The 16,225-nt window shown below is 42.5% G+C and overlaps 1 protein-coding gene across 2 annotated transcripts in view; it reads left to right on the forward strand.

Annotated features, from left to right (window-relative positions):
* The window catches only part of Nlrc4 (NLR family CARD domain containing 4), a 35,472-nt gene extending 20,783 nt beyond the window's left edge, over nucleotides 1-14,689 (forward strand). For both annotated transcript variants that reach the window (XM_087907353.1, XM_048416234.3), the window contains 3 exons: nucleotides 1,262-1,354; nucleotides 3,605-3,772; nucleotides 13,098-14,689. In XM_087907353.1, coding sequence (XP_087763479.1) covers nucleotides 1,262-1,354; nucleotides 3,605-3,772; nucleotides 13,098-13,390 — 554 coding nt within the window. In that variant the 3' untranslated portion in view covers nucleotides 13,391-14,689. The remainder of the gene's footprint in view (nucleotides 1-1,261; nucleotides 1,355-3,604; nucleotides 3,773-13,097) is intronic.
* The last annotated feature ends 1,536 nt before the right edge of the window (nucleotides 14,690-16,225 follow it).

Below are 16,225 nucleotides of genomic sequence, written 5' to 3' on the forward strand. Positions count from 1 at the left end.
GGTTAGTCTGCTACTTGCTGTGTAGATCAGTCTTGCCTGGAATTCTTTGCCTCATGAATGCTGGGTGAAAAGTGTGTCCCTCTGAAAGTCAGTCTATGGGGGCTAGAGATAACTTGGAGGTCAGGAGAGTTTGCGGCTCTTCCATCAGACCTGAGTGGTTCTCAGCACCCACATTTGGCAACTCACACATTTCAGAAACTCCAGCTTCAAGGGATTTGGTGCCACCTTCTGGCCTCTGTGGCAACTGCACTCCCTTGCATATCCCCTCACAGAAACACACATCACACTTAAGAATAAAAATAAATCAAAAAATACGGGTATAATAGTGCTGGGAATCTATAAAGATTACCATGTTTACACTGACATAAACTTATAGCTAAAAAAGCCAATGGTTGGAAAAATCTAGACTGATACTGGGGACATGCCTTCATGTCTCCACTTTCACCAATAAACTATAAGGGAGAAGAGAAAATATAAACATTGATGAAAAGTTCACCTGCTTTTTAAATAGAAATTGACCTTTAATCTGTTGTACTAAAACCTTTTTTGTTGTGATACAAAGTACTGTTTTAGTAATGGTATCTTGTTCTTCAGATCCCTAGTGCCTACCACTACCTGTCACAGCCCACCAGGGTCTGTGACCTAGGAGACCTCAACCCTAAAGCTGTGTGAGAAACCAATCAAGAGCCATGGAGTTTTTCTCAGTTGTTTGAGATGGAGAACAGCTGAAGGTTGAAACTTGTCCCCTTTTAAAAGTCACCTGAGACAATTTATCCCTTTAAAAATGTGTGAGAAGTGTCCAGGTGTGGTGACAAACACCTTCAGTCCCAGCACTCAGATGCCAGAGACCGGGGGGGGGGTTTCTATAAGTTTGAGAGTTTGAGGCCATTCCAGGCTACATAGTGAGACCCTATCTTAAACAAACAAACAAATAAACAAACAAGCAAGCAAACAAACCTAGGTCTATAAAGAATAAACTACAATGTAGTGTCTAGAATTACTAACTCTTATAGTCCATGCAGCATCAGGCACCATGTGATGTGGATTTAATAATCCGAATATAGGGTTAGGAAACACCTGTGCATTCAGCCAAAGCCACGGAAACCGAGGGGCCCACCCACCCTACTTCCTTTGAGAAATAATCAAATCAAATAACAGTGCATATTGACATCAGCAAAGACAATAAGGACACAAAATTCTAAAGATATTGGAAAATGTATATATGGTTACTTGAAAATGTTTTCTTTTTTTTTCCTTCCAGCACAGAATCTTCACAATTTGATCAAACTGAACGTTCTCGATATATCAGAAAATTATCTGGAAAAGGATGGAAATGAAGCTGTACAGGAATTGAGTAAGAATGGCAGCTCTGCCAGCAAAGTGTTTTTTAATATGTATGCTGGGTGGTCAGAAAGTACAGCCTGCAGCTGGGCCGCTGTACCCACATGCACCCTGCTAACTCATCTTCCTTAGGGAAAATGTTTTCTTATCTGCTTTCTCAAATGCTTTCTTAAACTGCCATTAAGGAACATGTACCATGTCTTTCTTTTTTTAAGCTTTATTTCATTTGGGGGCTAGAGAGGTTGCTCAGTGGTTAAGAACACTTGAATGCTATGCAAAGAACCTGAGTTTGGTTCTCAGCATCTAAACGACGGCTCACAAACATTTGTAACTCTGGTTCCAGGGAATCTGATGCCGCCTTCTGAGTTATGTGGGTACCAGGCACAGATGGGTGCACATACATAAATGCAGGTGAAACACTCATATGCAAAAAAATAATTGAAAAAATGGTCTCTCTCTCTCTCTCTCTCTCTCTCTCTCTCTCTGTGTGTGTGTGTGTGTGTGTGTGTGTGTGTGTGTGTGTGTGTGTGTGTGTAGGATGTATGCACACATAGGTGCCTACAGAGTCCAGAAGAGAATGTCGCATCTTCTAGATGCTGGAGTTACAGGCATTATGAGTCATTTAGCCTGGGCTCTGGAATGGAATTCAGGTCTCCTACGAGAGTAGTGCATGTTCCTCTTTTTTTATTTTTTTTGGTTTTTCAAGACAGGATTTCTCTGTAGCTTTGGAGCCTGTCCTGGAGCTTGCTCTTGTAGACCAGGCTGGACTCGAACTCACAGAGATCTGCCTGCCTCTGCTGGGATTAAAGTGTGTGCCACCACCACCCGGCGAATAGGGCATGTTCTTAACTGTTGAGCCATTTCTCCAAGCCCAAGCTTGTGTCTTCTGAGTCATTGGTTTCAATATCTTCATTGTACCGGAGGCTCTTCCGGTTTGCCAACAACAAGGAAGCTAGTGTTTGATGCTGATGATAAATTTGCTTAAGGATTTAGTGATATGGCTTTTTCTACCCCCAGGCTCATAAGACTGGTTTATATGCATATTGTATCAATTGAGTTATCCAAGGCCTGCAATATTCTTATGCTGTCTGGATGTAGCAAGGGACTGTGCATGAGTTCTCAGACAAGCAAAACATTTGGAGTTTTGTGTTGAGAAGGGAGGGGATTTACTCTGCAGCCTGGAACTTGTTAAGTAGACAGGGTGTCCTTGAAATCTCGGAGATCCATCTGCCTCTTTCTTTTCTTTTAATTTATTTTTTTATTTTTGGTTTTTCAAGACAAGGTTTCTCTATGTTGCTTTTGGAGTCTGTTCTGGAGCTGGCTCCTGTAGACAAGGCTGGCCTTGAACCCACAGAGATCTACCTATTTCTGCCTCCCAAATGCTGGGATTAAAGGTGTGCGCCACCACCGCCCGGCTTGCCTCTGCCTCTTGAATGCTGGTACCAACTGATAATGTTGTTACAGGAAAACTAGGCAGGGAAACCACCATGCTCAAACTGTCAGTGGAGGATCAGGAAAAGCTGATCATGATAGACTTCTCTTCATGACTCTGAGCAACTAACTGGACGAGTTCACAGTACACAAAGGCTTTTTAGGGTTGTTTCTAACTATTACGTCATTGGTGGGCTTAAGTTTCTATCAAGGCCACACGGCAAAGATAAAATTCATGCTAGGAATGGTGGTGTATGCTTTTGACCTCAGCACTTGAATAAGCAAGCAGATCTCTGTGAGTTTGAGGCCAGCCTGGTCTACATAGTGAGTTCCAAGCCAGTCAAGGATATATCTCAAAGAAAAGAGAGGGGTGTATGGGCATTTTGGTAAGGGTATTTTTCTTTTTATAAAACAAGGTAACTGCTAGCAGCTGCTTTACCAGATACCTAATAACCGTTTCTCCCCGGGTGGTCTTTGCGGTTCTGTTTCCTCTCTTTGGGAACAGTAAGATTTTTGAGCTGCCACAGTGGCACGTGGTTATGACAAAATGATATATATCTGGAATTCACTTCAGAAAAACACACGAGTCTGGTCAGGATTAAGCAATCTACCCTATGATTTGTTGATTTTGAAGGTTGCATTATTAATAATAATTTCGTGATTACTACAGTGTTTATATATTGGAATATTTTCTATAAAAATAATCAAGAAAATGTAGCTTCGTAGTAAAGATCAAGCAGCCTACAGGGTCACCAGATTGAAAGATCATTCCTTCATCCTCATCCTGTACAGATTTTAAGTTGATGTCATTCCTGAATCATTCTGTTTCAAGTTGGCAGGCTCAGCATTCTGGAACAGCTAACCACACTGATGCTGCCGTGGTGCACGGATGTGCTCATCACCCTGCCCAACCTGCTGAAGCAGCTGGAGGTGGTCCCAGGGCTCCTCAAGCTTGGACTGAAAAACTGGAAACTCAGGGATGCAGAGATCAGAAGTATAGGTAGGTCCATGCAAACAGAGCCAAGAGAGCAAAGACTGACTTTAAACAGAGCTCCCCCTCATCTTTGACACAGGGTTTCTCTGTGCAGCCCTGGCTGTCCTGGAACTCACTCTGTAGACCAGACTGGCCTTGAGCTCAGAGATCTACCTTCCTCTGCCTTCCAAGTGCTGGGATTAAAGACAAGCACCACCACCACCCAGCTTCCTCTTTCTTATTTACTAGTATCTTATTTCTATTGAATATTAATCTCTGAAAAAATTTATTTTGAAGGTTTTCTTCCCCCTTCTTGTTTCCCATGTTGTCTCTTGCTATTGTTTGAATGCGTCTCCTGAAACCACACGCATAAAACAAGATCAACGGAAGCAGTGAGGGGAGGTGGGAACTCAGAGGTGGTCAGCTCATGGCCCACCCTCCTGGGTGAGAAATGCACAGTGTAGAAGGGTTTGAGACTGGGAGACTGGAAGAGTGAGCTCATACCTACTTTTCTTCACCCCTCATCTTCTGCCATCGGGAGAGACAGGAGAAGGCCTTGCTACGTGTTAGTCCCTCAGCCTTGACCATGAGTCAATACATTTCTGCTTGTTGTGAAGTTTACCAGCCTGTGATATTCTACCACAGCAACACAAAACAGAGTAATAACACCCCTTTCTGTGGGTGGTCCCTTTTCTATGGGTGTTGAGTTGAAACTCAGTCTTAGTTGGAGTCTGTTCTCAGATGGTTCTCATATTGTAGAGTGAGGTACAAGCTGAGAAGACACTTTGTGTCTAAGGGAGAAAATGAGTTAAAAAATTATTTTATGTGTAGGACTGCTTGCATGTATGTATGTGAACCACACATGGAGCCAGAAGAGGGGGTTGGATCCCCTGGTATTGAACTTATGGGTGGTGTGGGGTATCATGTGCAGGAGCAATAAGTGCTCTTAACTCCATTTTAACCCTCCAGCCCTTGTTTGGCTTCACTATAGAGGGCAGGGAACCAGGCATAAAAAGTGGCTTCGGCGGCAACTGAGAACCTTCCAGTCTTCCTCCTAGAGCATACAAGACCAATTGCTAGTGTCCTGGGAACCAGGGGAAATGGAATGGTTGCTGCTTTTGTGTACGGGCTCTCATAGTACCCTACTTGTCACCTAATTATTGGGTGACTTCACACTATGTTGTAAGCTCAAAGCGACAAGGACTATGCCCTGTTTGTGGTGCACAGCAGATAAATGCTTGCTGAATACAGTCTATTACTTAGGGCCTATTTTAGGGCTCCAGGTACCAGGTTCAAGTCTAGCATAGTGGGGAAATTAGAAGCAGGAGTTGAGGAAGCTGTCACATTGCATCCATCATTGGTGACAGAGAACAAGGAATCAACACATGCATTGAGTTGTTCAGTTTTCTTCCTCCAGTCAGGGAATGGTGACACCAACAGTGGGCAGGCCTCACTGCCTCAATGAATGCAATCAAGAGAACCCCCACAGGGGAGCTGGAGAGATGGCTCAGAGGTTAAGAGCATTGCCTGCTCTTCCAAAGGTCCTGAGTTCAATTCCCAGCAACCACATGGTGGCTCACAACCATCTGTAATGGGGGTCTGGTGCCCTCTTCTGGCCTTCAAGCATACACACAGACAGAATATTGTATACATAATAAATAAATAAATAAATATTTTACAAAATGAGAACACCCACAGGCGTGCCAAGAGGCCCATCTCGCAGGTGATTCTTGATTCCGACAAGCTGACAGTTGATGCCAGGCGACCTGACACGGGCTCAGGAGAACTGAAGGGTGATGGTAGAGATGTCTGCCGAAGGCACGTGAAGTTTGGCCATTTGCAATCTCCTAAGCCTGTAGATGGCAAAGCTCCAAATGCCCAGATTTTCTTCCTGTTGGATCTACTTTGATCCAGATTCCAGTCAGCAGAAAGCATGTCCTTAGACCGTGGAGACTACTGCTTGTTTTTCCTTCCTGTGTTTGCACACGCTCTGATAATCACCCAGGAAACTCAGCTAAGATCCTCCAACTGAAGCAGAGAGCCACAGAAACAACTTGACTTTCCTACATTCCTAGTGGAAAGAAGTCGCTCCCTGGGGAGAAAGCCCACAACCTGGAAAAAATGAAAAACAAAAGCATTTTGACTTCCTGCTATGCTGGGAATCAAACGGGGTGTGGGAAAATCGGAAGAAGCATTATGAAGGCCTGGAGAGAGGGAGGCAAGGACCCGTGTGCCTGGTAAGCTGGGCACAGACTAAAGATCAGCAAAGACTTGGCTGGACCATGGCTGACTGGAGCCTGAAGTTTGACTTCCTTCCCATCCTGTAGTACACAAATGTGCAGTCCAAGCAGATGGGGCAGCTGCACCCCGCACAGTCTTTCCCAGACAGCTGTTATTTTGATTCCTTCATTCCTTATTTTTAACTTCATGGTCATAGCTATTGTCATGTGGGCATGTCAAGCCTCTTGGGAGGAGACACACAAGTGAGTGCGGATGGCTTCTTCTTTTCAAAGTGATGTGGAAGAGACTCACCTCATGTCCGCTTCTGTTTCCTTGGTAGAAATTTAGATACACTTAACAAGAGGGTGTGGGATTAGCAGTTTGTCGTCTAAGAAAGTTAAAGCATAGAAAATAGGGCCGAAGGATGGTCTCAGTAGATGGTAGCACAGATCTGAGAGAAGGCGGATGCCTGGGAGCCACCTCCTCACCTGGGTTTCCTCACTTCCTCCTCTTCTCTCTCAATTACGGCTGGGTAAAGATGCTTTTACTTCAGACATTTGTAATAAAGAACCTAGGGAACTTTCTAGACTAAAACTTGCAAAGGGGATGAAAGTCCTGGGTGACACTGAAGACACTCGGAAGTGAGCACTGGGTGCTGAGTCGCGTACTTGCCCTTAGCAAACTACAGAGTCCACACAATGACATCTGCCGGTTAATTCTCGGACCTCCGCACTGGGGAGCTGGTCTACAGGCTTCCTGACAGTGGCTATCACTCAGTGCATACGTGGGTGAGCCTCAGTCCACACAGGCATCTTACACAGGACATTATTCTTAATCTGCTGGCCTGATCACTGATGACACCAGCTTTTCTTGTTTGTTTGCTAACCTTTGTCACGGCCTGACTTGGATTTTTTGTTTTTTTGAGACAGGGGTTAGCACCATGTAGCCCAGGCTGACCCAAACTTGCAGTCCTCTGCTTCAGGCTCCCTGAGTTCTGGAATCACAGAGTTGTGACATGGCAGTGCTCTGGTGTTTGGTCTTTGGGGACAATGGGTTCTGTGCGAAGGCTGCGGAGAGGGACATTTATAATGTCTTTTCCGGGGAGCACCTCTTCCGACTTAATAGTCCAACGAAGTCAAGCGGTGGTGGTCCACGCCTTTGATCCCAGTACTTGAGAGGCAGAAACAGTTCTGGGATCGAGCCAGTACGGTCTACAGCAGAGCGAGTTCCAGGACTGCCAGGGATGCACAGAGAAATCCTCTCTTGAAAAAGACGAAAGAAAAAAAAAAGTCCAATCTGAACCTTGAACAATCATCCTGCAAGACTGTAGCATGCATCTCCCAAGCAACCCCAAGTTGCTCCCAAGCAAGCCTCCTGAGTGCTGGGATTAAAAGCGTGCGCCACCACCGCCCGGCCCACAACTCCAAGTTTAATGTCTAACAAACACCTCCATGACCAATGCAGGGTGAGGCTGAATGTGCTGATTCAAGTCTATGAATCTGGCATTGTTGGAGGCTGAGGCAGGTGGATTGGAGTGAGTTTGAGGGTGGCCAGGGCTATTTAGCCAAACTTTGTTTCAAAACAATACCACCGCCAACAATGTAACAAAAGGAGCATCTTCCTTTTGTCTCTTGCCTTTTTAAAATTTCTTACAGGGTTTCTCTAGGTATCTTAAACTGGCCTCGAATTCATGATTTTTTAGTCTCTGCCTCTCTGCTGGCATCAGAGGTGTGTGTGACCATGTATGGTCACACATTTCTTTCCACACAGCAGGACTCACCTGATTCCAGTGCAGCTGTACCGGGCATAGAGGAATAAGGAATGAGTACTGCAGAGACTGTGGTGTTCTGTGAAACAGGACAGAACACCCCCCCTTCCATGTAGGCGCTTTAGGGTGTCCTGTTTTTAGGGAATTGAGGATCTCCCTGAATAGGTTAGGAAGGCCTAAAAAGTCATTTCTAGATACCAAATGACTCTCATTTACTTAAGTTTATAGGTAGGGATATCCAAAGATAAAGCTGTTAAGTAGCTTTGTATCAACAAACATGGAAAAATCTAATATCGCCTGCTTGATTCCAATTTTTTTATATATGCTATTTTATTTTTTTACATACTATTCCTAGTTCCCTCTCTCCATGCTTTCTGCTCCCCCCACCTTCCCTTCTTCCCACCCCTCATCTGCTCCTCAGAGAAGTCAAGGCTTCCCATGGAGGTCAATGAATTCTGTCACCACCACCTTGAAGCAAGGCTGAGCCTCCTCTCTCCCCTCCCCCTGCCCATGTCTAATCTGAGCAAGGTATCTCATCATAGGAAATGGCTCCAAAAAGCCAGTTTGTTCATTAGGGATAGTTCCTGGTCCCACTGCCAGTGGCCCCACTGACTGCCCAAGTCACCCACTGTCACCGGCACTCAGGGGGCCTAGATTGGTCCTATGTAGGCGCCCCAGTTGTCAGTCCAGAGTCAGTGAGCTCCCACTAGCTTGGGTCAGCTGTTTCTGTGGGTTTCCCCTTCATAGTCTTGACCCCTTTGTTCAGATTATCGCTCCTCTGTCTCTTTGACTGGACTCTGGGAGCTGTGTTTAGTACTAAGTTGTGAATCTCTTTATTGTAGAAGAATGTTTTGGTTATCCTGGGCTTTTTGTTTTTTCATATGAAGTTCTTTTGAGGTCTGTGAAGAATTGTGTTGGGATTTTGATAAGAATTGCATTGAATCTGTAGGTTGCTTTTGGTAAAGATTGCCCTTTTTACTATGTTAATCCTACCTCCAAGAGTATGGGAGATCTTTCCAATTTCTGATATCCTTTTCAATTTCTTAAAGACTTAAAGTTCTTGTCATACAGGTCTTTCACTTGTTTGGTTAGAGTTACCCTCAAGATATTTTATGTTGTCTGTTGCTATTGTGAAGGGTGATGTTTCTCTGATTTCTTTCTTAGTTCAGTTATCATCTGTATATAGGAGAGCTACTGACTTTTTTTTTTCAGTTAATTTTGCACCCTGCCATAGTACTGAAGGTGTTTGTCAGCTTTAGGAGTACCTTAGTAGAATTTTTGGGATTACTTATGTAAACTATCATATCATTCACAAATAGCAAGAGTTTGACTTCTTTCCTTCCAATTTGATCTCCTTTCGTTGTCTTTTTGCTCTCGCTAGGAATTTGAATACTATATTGAATAGATATGGAGAGAGTGGACAGCCTTGTCTTGTTCCTGATTTTAGTGGGATTGCTTTGAGTTTCTCTCCATTTTGTTTGATGGTGGCTGTTGGCTTACTGTATATTGCCTTTATTTTGTTAAGGAATGTCCCTTGTATCCCTGATCTCTCCAATACCTTTATCATGAAGGGGTGTTGCATTTTGATCATGTGGTTTTTTTCTTTCAGTTTGCTTATGTAGTGAATTATATTGATGAATTTTTATATGTTGAACCATCCCTGCTTCTCTGGGATGAAGCCTACTTGATCATGGTGGATGATTTTTCTAATGTGTTCCTGGATTTGGTTTGCCAATATTTTATTGAGTATTTTTGCATCAATCTTCATGAGGGGGACTGGTCTGTAATTCTCTTTCTTAGTTGTGTCTTTGTGTGGTTTGGGTAGCAGTGTAACTGGAGCCTCATAAAAAGAGTTTGGTAATGTTCCTTCTGTTTCTGTTGTATGGAACAATTTGAGGAGTATTGGTATTAGTTCTTTGAAATTCTGATAGAATTCTGTGCTGAAACTATCTGGTCATGGACTTTTTTTGGTTGGGAGGCTTTGATGACTTTCTATTTCCTTAGGGGTTATGGGTCTATTTAATTTGTTTATATGGTCTTGATTTAACTTTGGTATGTGGTACTTATCCAGGAAATTGTCAATTTTCTTTAATTTTTCCAATTTAGTAGAGTACAGGTTTTTTGAAGTATGACCTGATGATTCTCTGAATTTTCTCAGTGTCTGTTGTTATGTCCGCTTTCCACTTCTAGTTTTCTTAATTTAGATATTTTCTCTCTGCCTTTTGGTTGGTTTGGATAAAGGTTTGTGGACCAACTCTTTGTCTCATTAATTCTTTGTATTTTTTCTTTGTTTCTATTTTATTGATTTCATCTCTCAGTTTGATTATTTCTAGCTGTCTATTTCTCCTGGGTAAGTTTGCTTCTTTCTGTTCTAGGGCTTCCAGGTCTTCTGTCACTTTGCTAGTGTGGGATTTCTCCAGCTTCTTTATGTAAGCTCCTAGTGCTGTGAACTTTCCTCTTAGCACCGATTTCATTTGTGTCGCAGAGGTTTGGGGATACTGTGCTGTCATTTTCATTGAATTCCAGGAAGTCTTTAATTTCTATCTTTATCTCTTCCTTGACCCATTGGTGATTCAGTTGAGCATTGTTCAATTTCCACGAATTTGTGGGTTTTCTGCAATTAGTATTGTTGAATTCTAACTTTAAGTCATGGTGATCAGATAAGATACATGGGGTTATTCCAGTTTTTTTTTCTTTTTTCTTTTTGGTATCTGTTGAGGTTTGTTTTGTTACCGAGTATGTGGTCAATTTTAGAGAAAGTTCTATGGGGTGCTGAGAAGATATAGTCTTTTATATTTGGGTGGAATATTCTATAGATGTCTATTAAGCCCATATGAGTCATGATATCTGTTAGTTCTCTTATTTCTCTGTTAAGTTTCTGTCTGGTAGACCTACCCATTGGTGAAAGTGAAATGTTGAAGTCTCCCACTATTAGTGTGTGGGGCTTGATACGTGATTTAAACTTTAGCAATGTTTCTTTTACATGCGTGGGTGCCCTTGTATTTGGCGCATAGATGTTCAGAATTGAAACTATATCTTAATAGATTTTTTTTCCTGTGATGAATATGAAATGTTCTTCATCTCTTTTAGTTACTTTTAGTTTGTAGTCTATTTTGTTAGATATTAGGATAGCTACACCAGCTTGCTTCTTAGGTCCATTTTATTTTCCTAACCCTTTACTCTAAGATATTGTCTGTCTTTGAAGTTGAGGTGTGTTTCTTGTATGCAGCAGAAGGATGGAGTCTGTTTTTATATCCATTCTGTTAATCTGTGCCTTTTTATAGGTGAATTGAGTCCATTGATATTAAGGAATATTAACGACCAGTAATTGCTTGTTCCTATTATTTTTGTTTTTGTTGGTGGTATTATGTGTGTGTGTTTCCCTTTTTTGGGATTTGCTGCTATAGGATTATCTTTTGTTTGCATTTTTGTGGGTACAGTTAGCTTCCTTGGGTTGGGATTTTTCTTCTAGTACTTTCTGTAGGGCTGGATTTGTGGATAGGTATTGTTTAAATCTGGTTTTGTTATGGAATATCTTGTTTTCTCCACCGATGGTGAATGAAAGCTTTGCTGGGTATAGTAGTCTGGGCTTGCATTCACGGTCTCTTAGAGTCTGCAGCACATCTGCCCAGGACCTTCTGGCTTTCATGGTTTCCATTGAGATATCAGGTGTAATTCTGATAGGTTTACCTTTATGTTACTTGACCTTTTTCTTTTGCAGCTCTTAATATTCTTTCTTGGGGCTGGAGAGATGGCTCAGCGGTTAAGAGCACTGACTGCTCTTCCAGAGGACCCGGGTTCAATTCCCAGCACCCACATGGCAGCTCACAACTGTCTGAAAACCCAGTTCCGGGGGATCTGACACCTTCACACCAATACACATAAAAAAAAATAAAGCTAAATAAACCATAAAAAATATTTTAAAAAACAAAAAACAAAAAAAAATATTCTTTCTTTATTTTGTATATTTAGTGTTTTGATTAATACGTGTGAGGGGACTTTTTTTTTTTTTTTGGCCCAGTCTATTTGGTGTTCCGTAAACTTCTTGTATTTCACAGGCATGTTCTTCTTTAGGTTCAGAAAGATTCCTACGATTTTGTTGCATATATTTTCTGTGCCTTTCAGCTGTACTTCTTCAATTCCTATTATTCTTATGTTCAGTTATTTCATGCTGTCCCAGACTTCCTGAATATTTTGTGTTAAGAATTTGTTGAATTTAACATTTTCTTGGGCTGATGAATCTATTTCCTCTGTTGTATCTTCAGCTCCTGAGATTCTGTCTTCCATCTCTTGTATTCTGTTGTTTATGCTTGCATCTATAGTTCCTGTTCATTTACAGAATTCCCTTGGTTTGTCTTTTCTTTATTGCCTCTACTTCAGTTTTTAAGTCTTGAACTGTTGCCTCCGCCTGTTTTGATTTCTTTTTCTTGGTTTTCTTTAAGGGATTTGTTGATTTCTTCCAATTTTTTGTTTGTCTTTTCCTCTATTTCTTTAAGAGAGTTTTTTTTTTTTATTTCCCCTGTAAGGGCCTCAGTCATTTTCATAGTTATTTTTGAGGTTGTTTTCTTCTGCTTCATCTGCATTGGGATGTTCAGGTCTTGCCGTTGTAGAACCTTTAATTTCTGGAGCTGCCATATTGCTCTTTGTGCTGTTGAGTGTGTTCTTACTCTGTTGACGACCCCTCTCTTCCTCCAATCAGTACATATGAAGTCTGTGCTTCAGGAGGACCCTGCTTCTCCAGTTGGTGTAGTTGGAGGCTGTGTCTCTGTTGATTGTTTTTCTAGGTGCAGGCAGGGTAGGGCCTCCGGTGATGGCTCTTCCTGATGCAGGGGGCCTAAGGCTCGAGTGGTCACTCCTCTAGGTGCAGGCACTTCTGAGGCTGCGTAGGTGCTTGATGCAGCTGGGAATCACATACAGATTATGGCACTGGAGGCTGACAGGGACACAGGTGCTCTTTCCCAGAGGAACTTCTTACTATAGTTTCTGGAAGTTGCTGCTGCTGCTCACACTTCTACTCCCCAGAGGGGCCTCTAATTTTAAAAACAACTCCTCAATATCTAACAGCATCTCTCACACCTCAATGTTTAATCAACTTTCCATTTCCAGGAGGAACCAAGACTAAGGTAAAACACACACATTACTTCTATTTGCCTTCTCTACTCTTCTACATTAGACATTAGGAAACAGAATCCGTAAATAGAACGGCACCATCACAGTCTGCCTTAGGAGTTCTTTCTTCCCTGGGTTCAACTCTGGTCTAAATACGGTCATTTTAAAATGGAAAAAATGATTTCTATGTGTGTACAGAACTCATTTAATTTAATGTGGCTTTCTTCCAATTGACATACTTATCTCTTCCCCCAGGTGACTTTCTGGAGATGAATCCTCTGAGAAACCTGCAGCAGTTGGATTTAGCGGGAAATTGTGTGAGCAGTGACGGATGGTTTTCCTTCATGAACGTATTTGAGAACCTTAAACAATTAGTATTTTTTGACTTTAGTACTGAAGAATTTTTACCAGATGCTTCATTGGTGAGAAAACTTAGTCAAGTATTATCAAAGTTACCTGTTCTGCAAGAAGCTAGGCTCACTGGATGGGAGTTAGATGACTATGACCTCAGTGTCATTAAAGGCACTTTTAAGCTATTAATTGCTTAAAGGAACCCAAAACCACCAAGTACCTGAGAGATTCCTTTACTTCTAGTGGATCATAAAAAAAAAAAAACCTTGGAGAAGGGGACTGGAGACCGCTCCGTGGTTATAAGCTCTGGCTGCTCTTCCAGAGGACTTGGGTTTTGATTCCCAACACTCACAAGGTGGCTCATAACCATCTGTCACTCCAGCTCCAGGGGATTCAACACTGTTTTCTACCTCCCTGGGTATCAGGCAGGCAAATGGTGTACATAAGCATGCAAGCGAAACACTCATACTCACATAATAAAATTTAAAAATCCTTATAAAGAATCTTAGAGAAGGAAGCCCAGCAGGACAAAGAGGGAGGGGTTTGAGAAACGCGTTTGGCCTCATTTACACTTCGGACTGATGTCCTTCGACTGCTGTGCACGGTCGTGTTACCTAAGAATACAGCGTCACAACCTGATACACTGTGCCCCTCTGTACTCAGTACAGCACCTGGTCTGTACAGAACTCGAGTACTGGATATGTGACAACTAAATTACTAATAAACAAGCCAACACTGTCTAGAGAGTAAGCCTCATATGTGCTATTTAATTCACCTGGCTTACTGAAAACATTCTGGAGTGAACAAAGTCCTTTCTAACATGAGACCATTGCCAGACTGGAAAGGTACGTGTTCTGAAAAACAAACACTCGTCTATATGTACGAGTGGTGTGTATGCCAAGGTGTGCATGGGGGTCAAAGCACAGCTTGATGGAGTTGGTCTTCTCCCTCCTCTTCTCCTTCCGTCCAGAGGACAGAGGACCCGTCAGATGCAAATATCTGTCCTGTTGCAAAAGCACAGGCTTTATTAATATTAATAAAAAGGGAAGAACTGTAGAGGCTGAAAAATGCAGGCCCATTTCCACCTTGTCTGTCCGTCAGAGGGTTTGGAGACTGGCAAGCATAATTGCACCTCCTCAGTCAGGAGGTGGTTGCCTGGCTCTTTTGAAATTAAGCTAGCTCAGTGCCATCCTGAGGGGTGGTCAGGATATGCAAATGCACTTCTGCTCCTTTCTCAGTAACTAAGAGGTCACCTAGGAAAGGGCGGTCTTCAGAATAGGGACCTAGAGCACCTTAGCCATCTACATGACAAAATGCTAAAGATTTGATGTTTCAGAGTAATAAAGCCATTGACTGTGTGAGTTATCCTTTTGTATCATGCTAATAAAGTCTTTTGTTACCTTCTCCCCCCAGTTTAGGTTGGGTTTAAAGGCTGTAGAAAAATAAACACGGGTAAATTTCAGGATTTCAGTCACTGAAATGCCCTCCTGATACTTTCTATGTTTTCTGTCTTATTATTTTTATGCATCTTCATAGTCTTTACTTACATTTCTTCAACTCCCATGCCCCTACCCTGGTAAGAAATAGTTTTGCTGAGGTCGGTCCTCGACATCTGGTCATTGGGCTTTGTGGTAATAGGTGTCTTTATCTGTTAAGCCATCTGCCAGCCCCAAATGGGCATCTGTGGTCAAGTAAAAATTGGCAGTTCGAAAGCAGCACAACCTACTGGGTGGTGGCGGCGCACATTAATCCCAGCACTGGGGAGGCAGATCTGAGTTCGAGGGCAGTCTGGTCTACAGAGCGAGTTCTAAGACAGTCAGAGCTGTTATAGAGAAACCCTGTCTGGAAAACATGCATACACATGCACAGACACACAAAATCAGCTCAATCAGAGGCTTGAAACTCAGGATGGGTCCCAGGAGATCAATGTATGTAATTCCAACTATGACCTCAGAAATGAAAGAGGGAAGGAAAACCGTATTCTTTTCTTTCATACCCTGCTCTAATCTCTGCACTCCACAGAACTATGAGGGAAACCCTGCTCTAATCTCTGTACCCCACAGAAGTATGAGGGAAACCCTGCTCTAATCTTTTGTGTACCATCTTCCAAAATAACCCTTTCCCACAAAGGAAAAAGAAAAAAATCTCTTGTCTAAAGATGTAAACACAGAAAAGTCTGGGGGTAGTGGGGACAAAACACAAAAACGGTGTTGGCCTGTAGTTCATCCTCTGTTCCACGGCACCTCAGGGCACTGGTGCAGGCAGCACCTGGTCTGTAAGTTAGGCTCACTGTTAAATAAAAAATTCTCGGTATAATATCTGCTTAGCAATTGGACACATGTTGTGCACTTTTAATTATAAAATTTTAAACCCAATCATTAACAAATCAACTAATTCTTTCCCCTCCCTAACTCTGTAAATGAGAAATGGTTACAAAACTATTGATATATAAGAATGCCAGGACTGGGCTGGAGAGATGGCTCAGTGGTTAAGAGCATTGCCTGCTCTTCCAAAGGTCCTGAGTTCAGCCACAGGGTGGCTCACAACCATCTGTTATGAGGTCTGGTGCCCTCTTCTGGCCTGCAGGCATACAAGCAGACAGAATAGAATATACATACATACATACATACATACATACATACATAAAGCAAGCAAGCAAGCAAGCAAGCCAGAATTGGAATAAGTCTTTTGTCCATTTCAGTTATTATACTTGTTAAAAATATCTTGACTAAAATATCCAATTTCAGCCGGGCAGTGGTGGCGCACACCTTTAATCCCAGCACTTGGAAATCAGAGGCAGGCGGATCTCTGTGAGTTCAAGACCAGCCTGGTCTACAAGAGCTAGCTAGTTCCAGGACAGGCTCCAAAACACTGTCTCGAAAAACAAAACAAAACAAAAAATCCAATTTCACAATAAAAATATACATTTGATCCAGGCAGTGGTGGTGCATGCATTTAATCCCAGCACTGGGGTGGCAGAGGCAGGAGGAGCTCGAGGCCAGCCTAAGTGAGTCCAGGACAGCCAGGACTAC

This window comes from Myodes glareolus, chromosome 6, assembly GCF_982192425.1.
Source record: "Myodes glareolus chromosome 6, mMyoGla1.1, whole genome shotgun sequence".
Lineage (NCBI taxonomy): Eukaryota > Metazoa > Chordata > Mammalia > Rodentia > Cricetidae > Myodes > Myodes glareolus.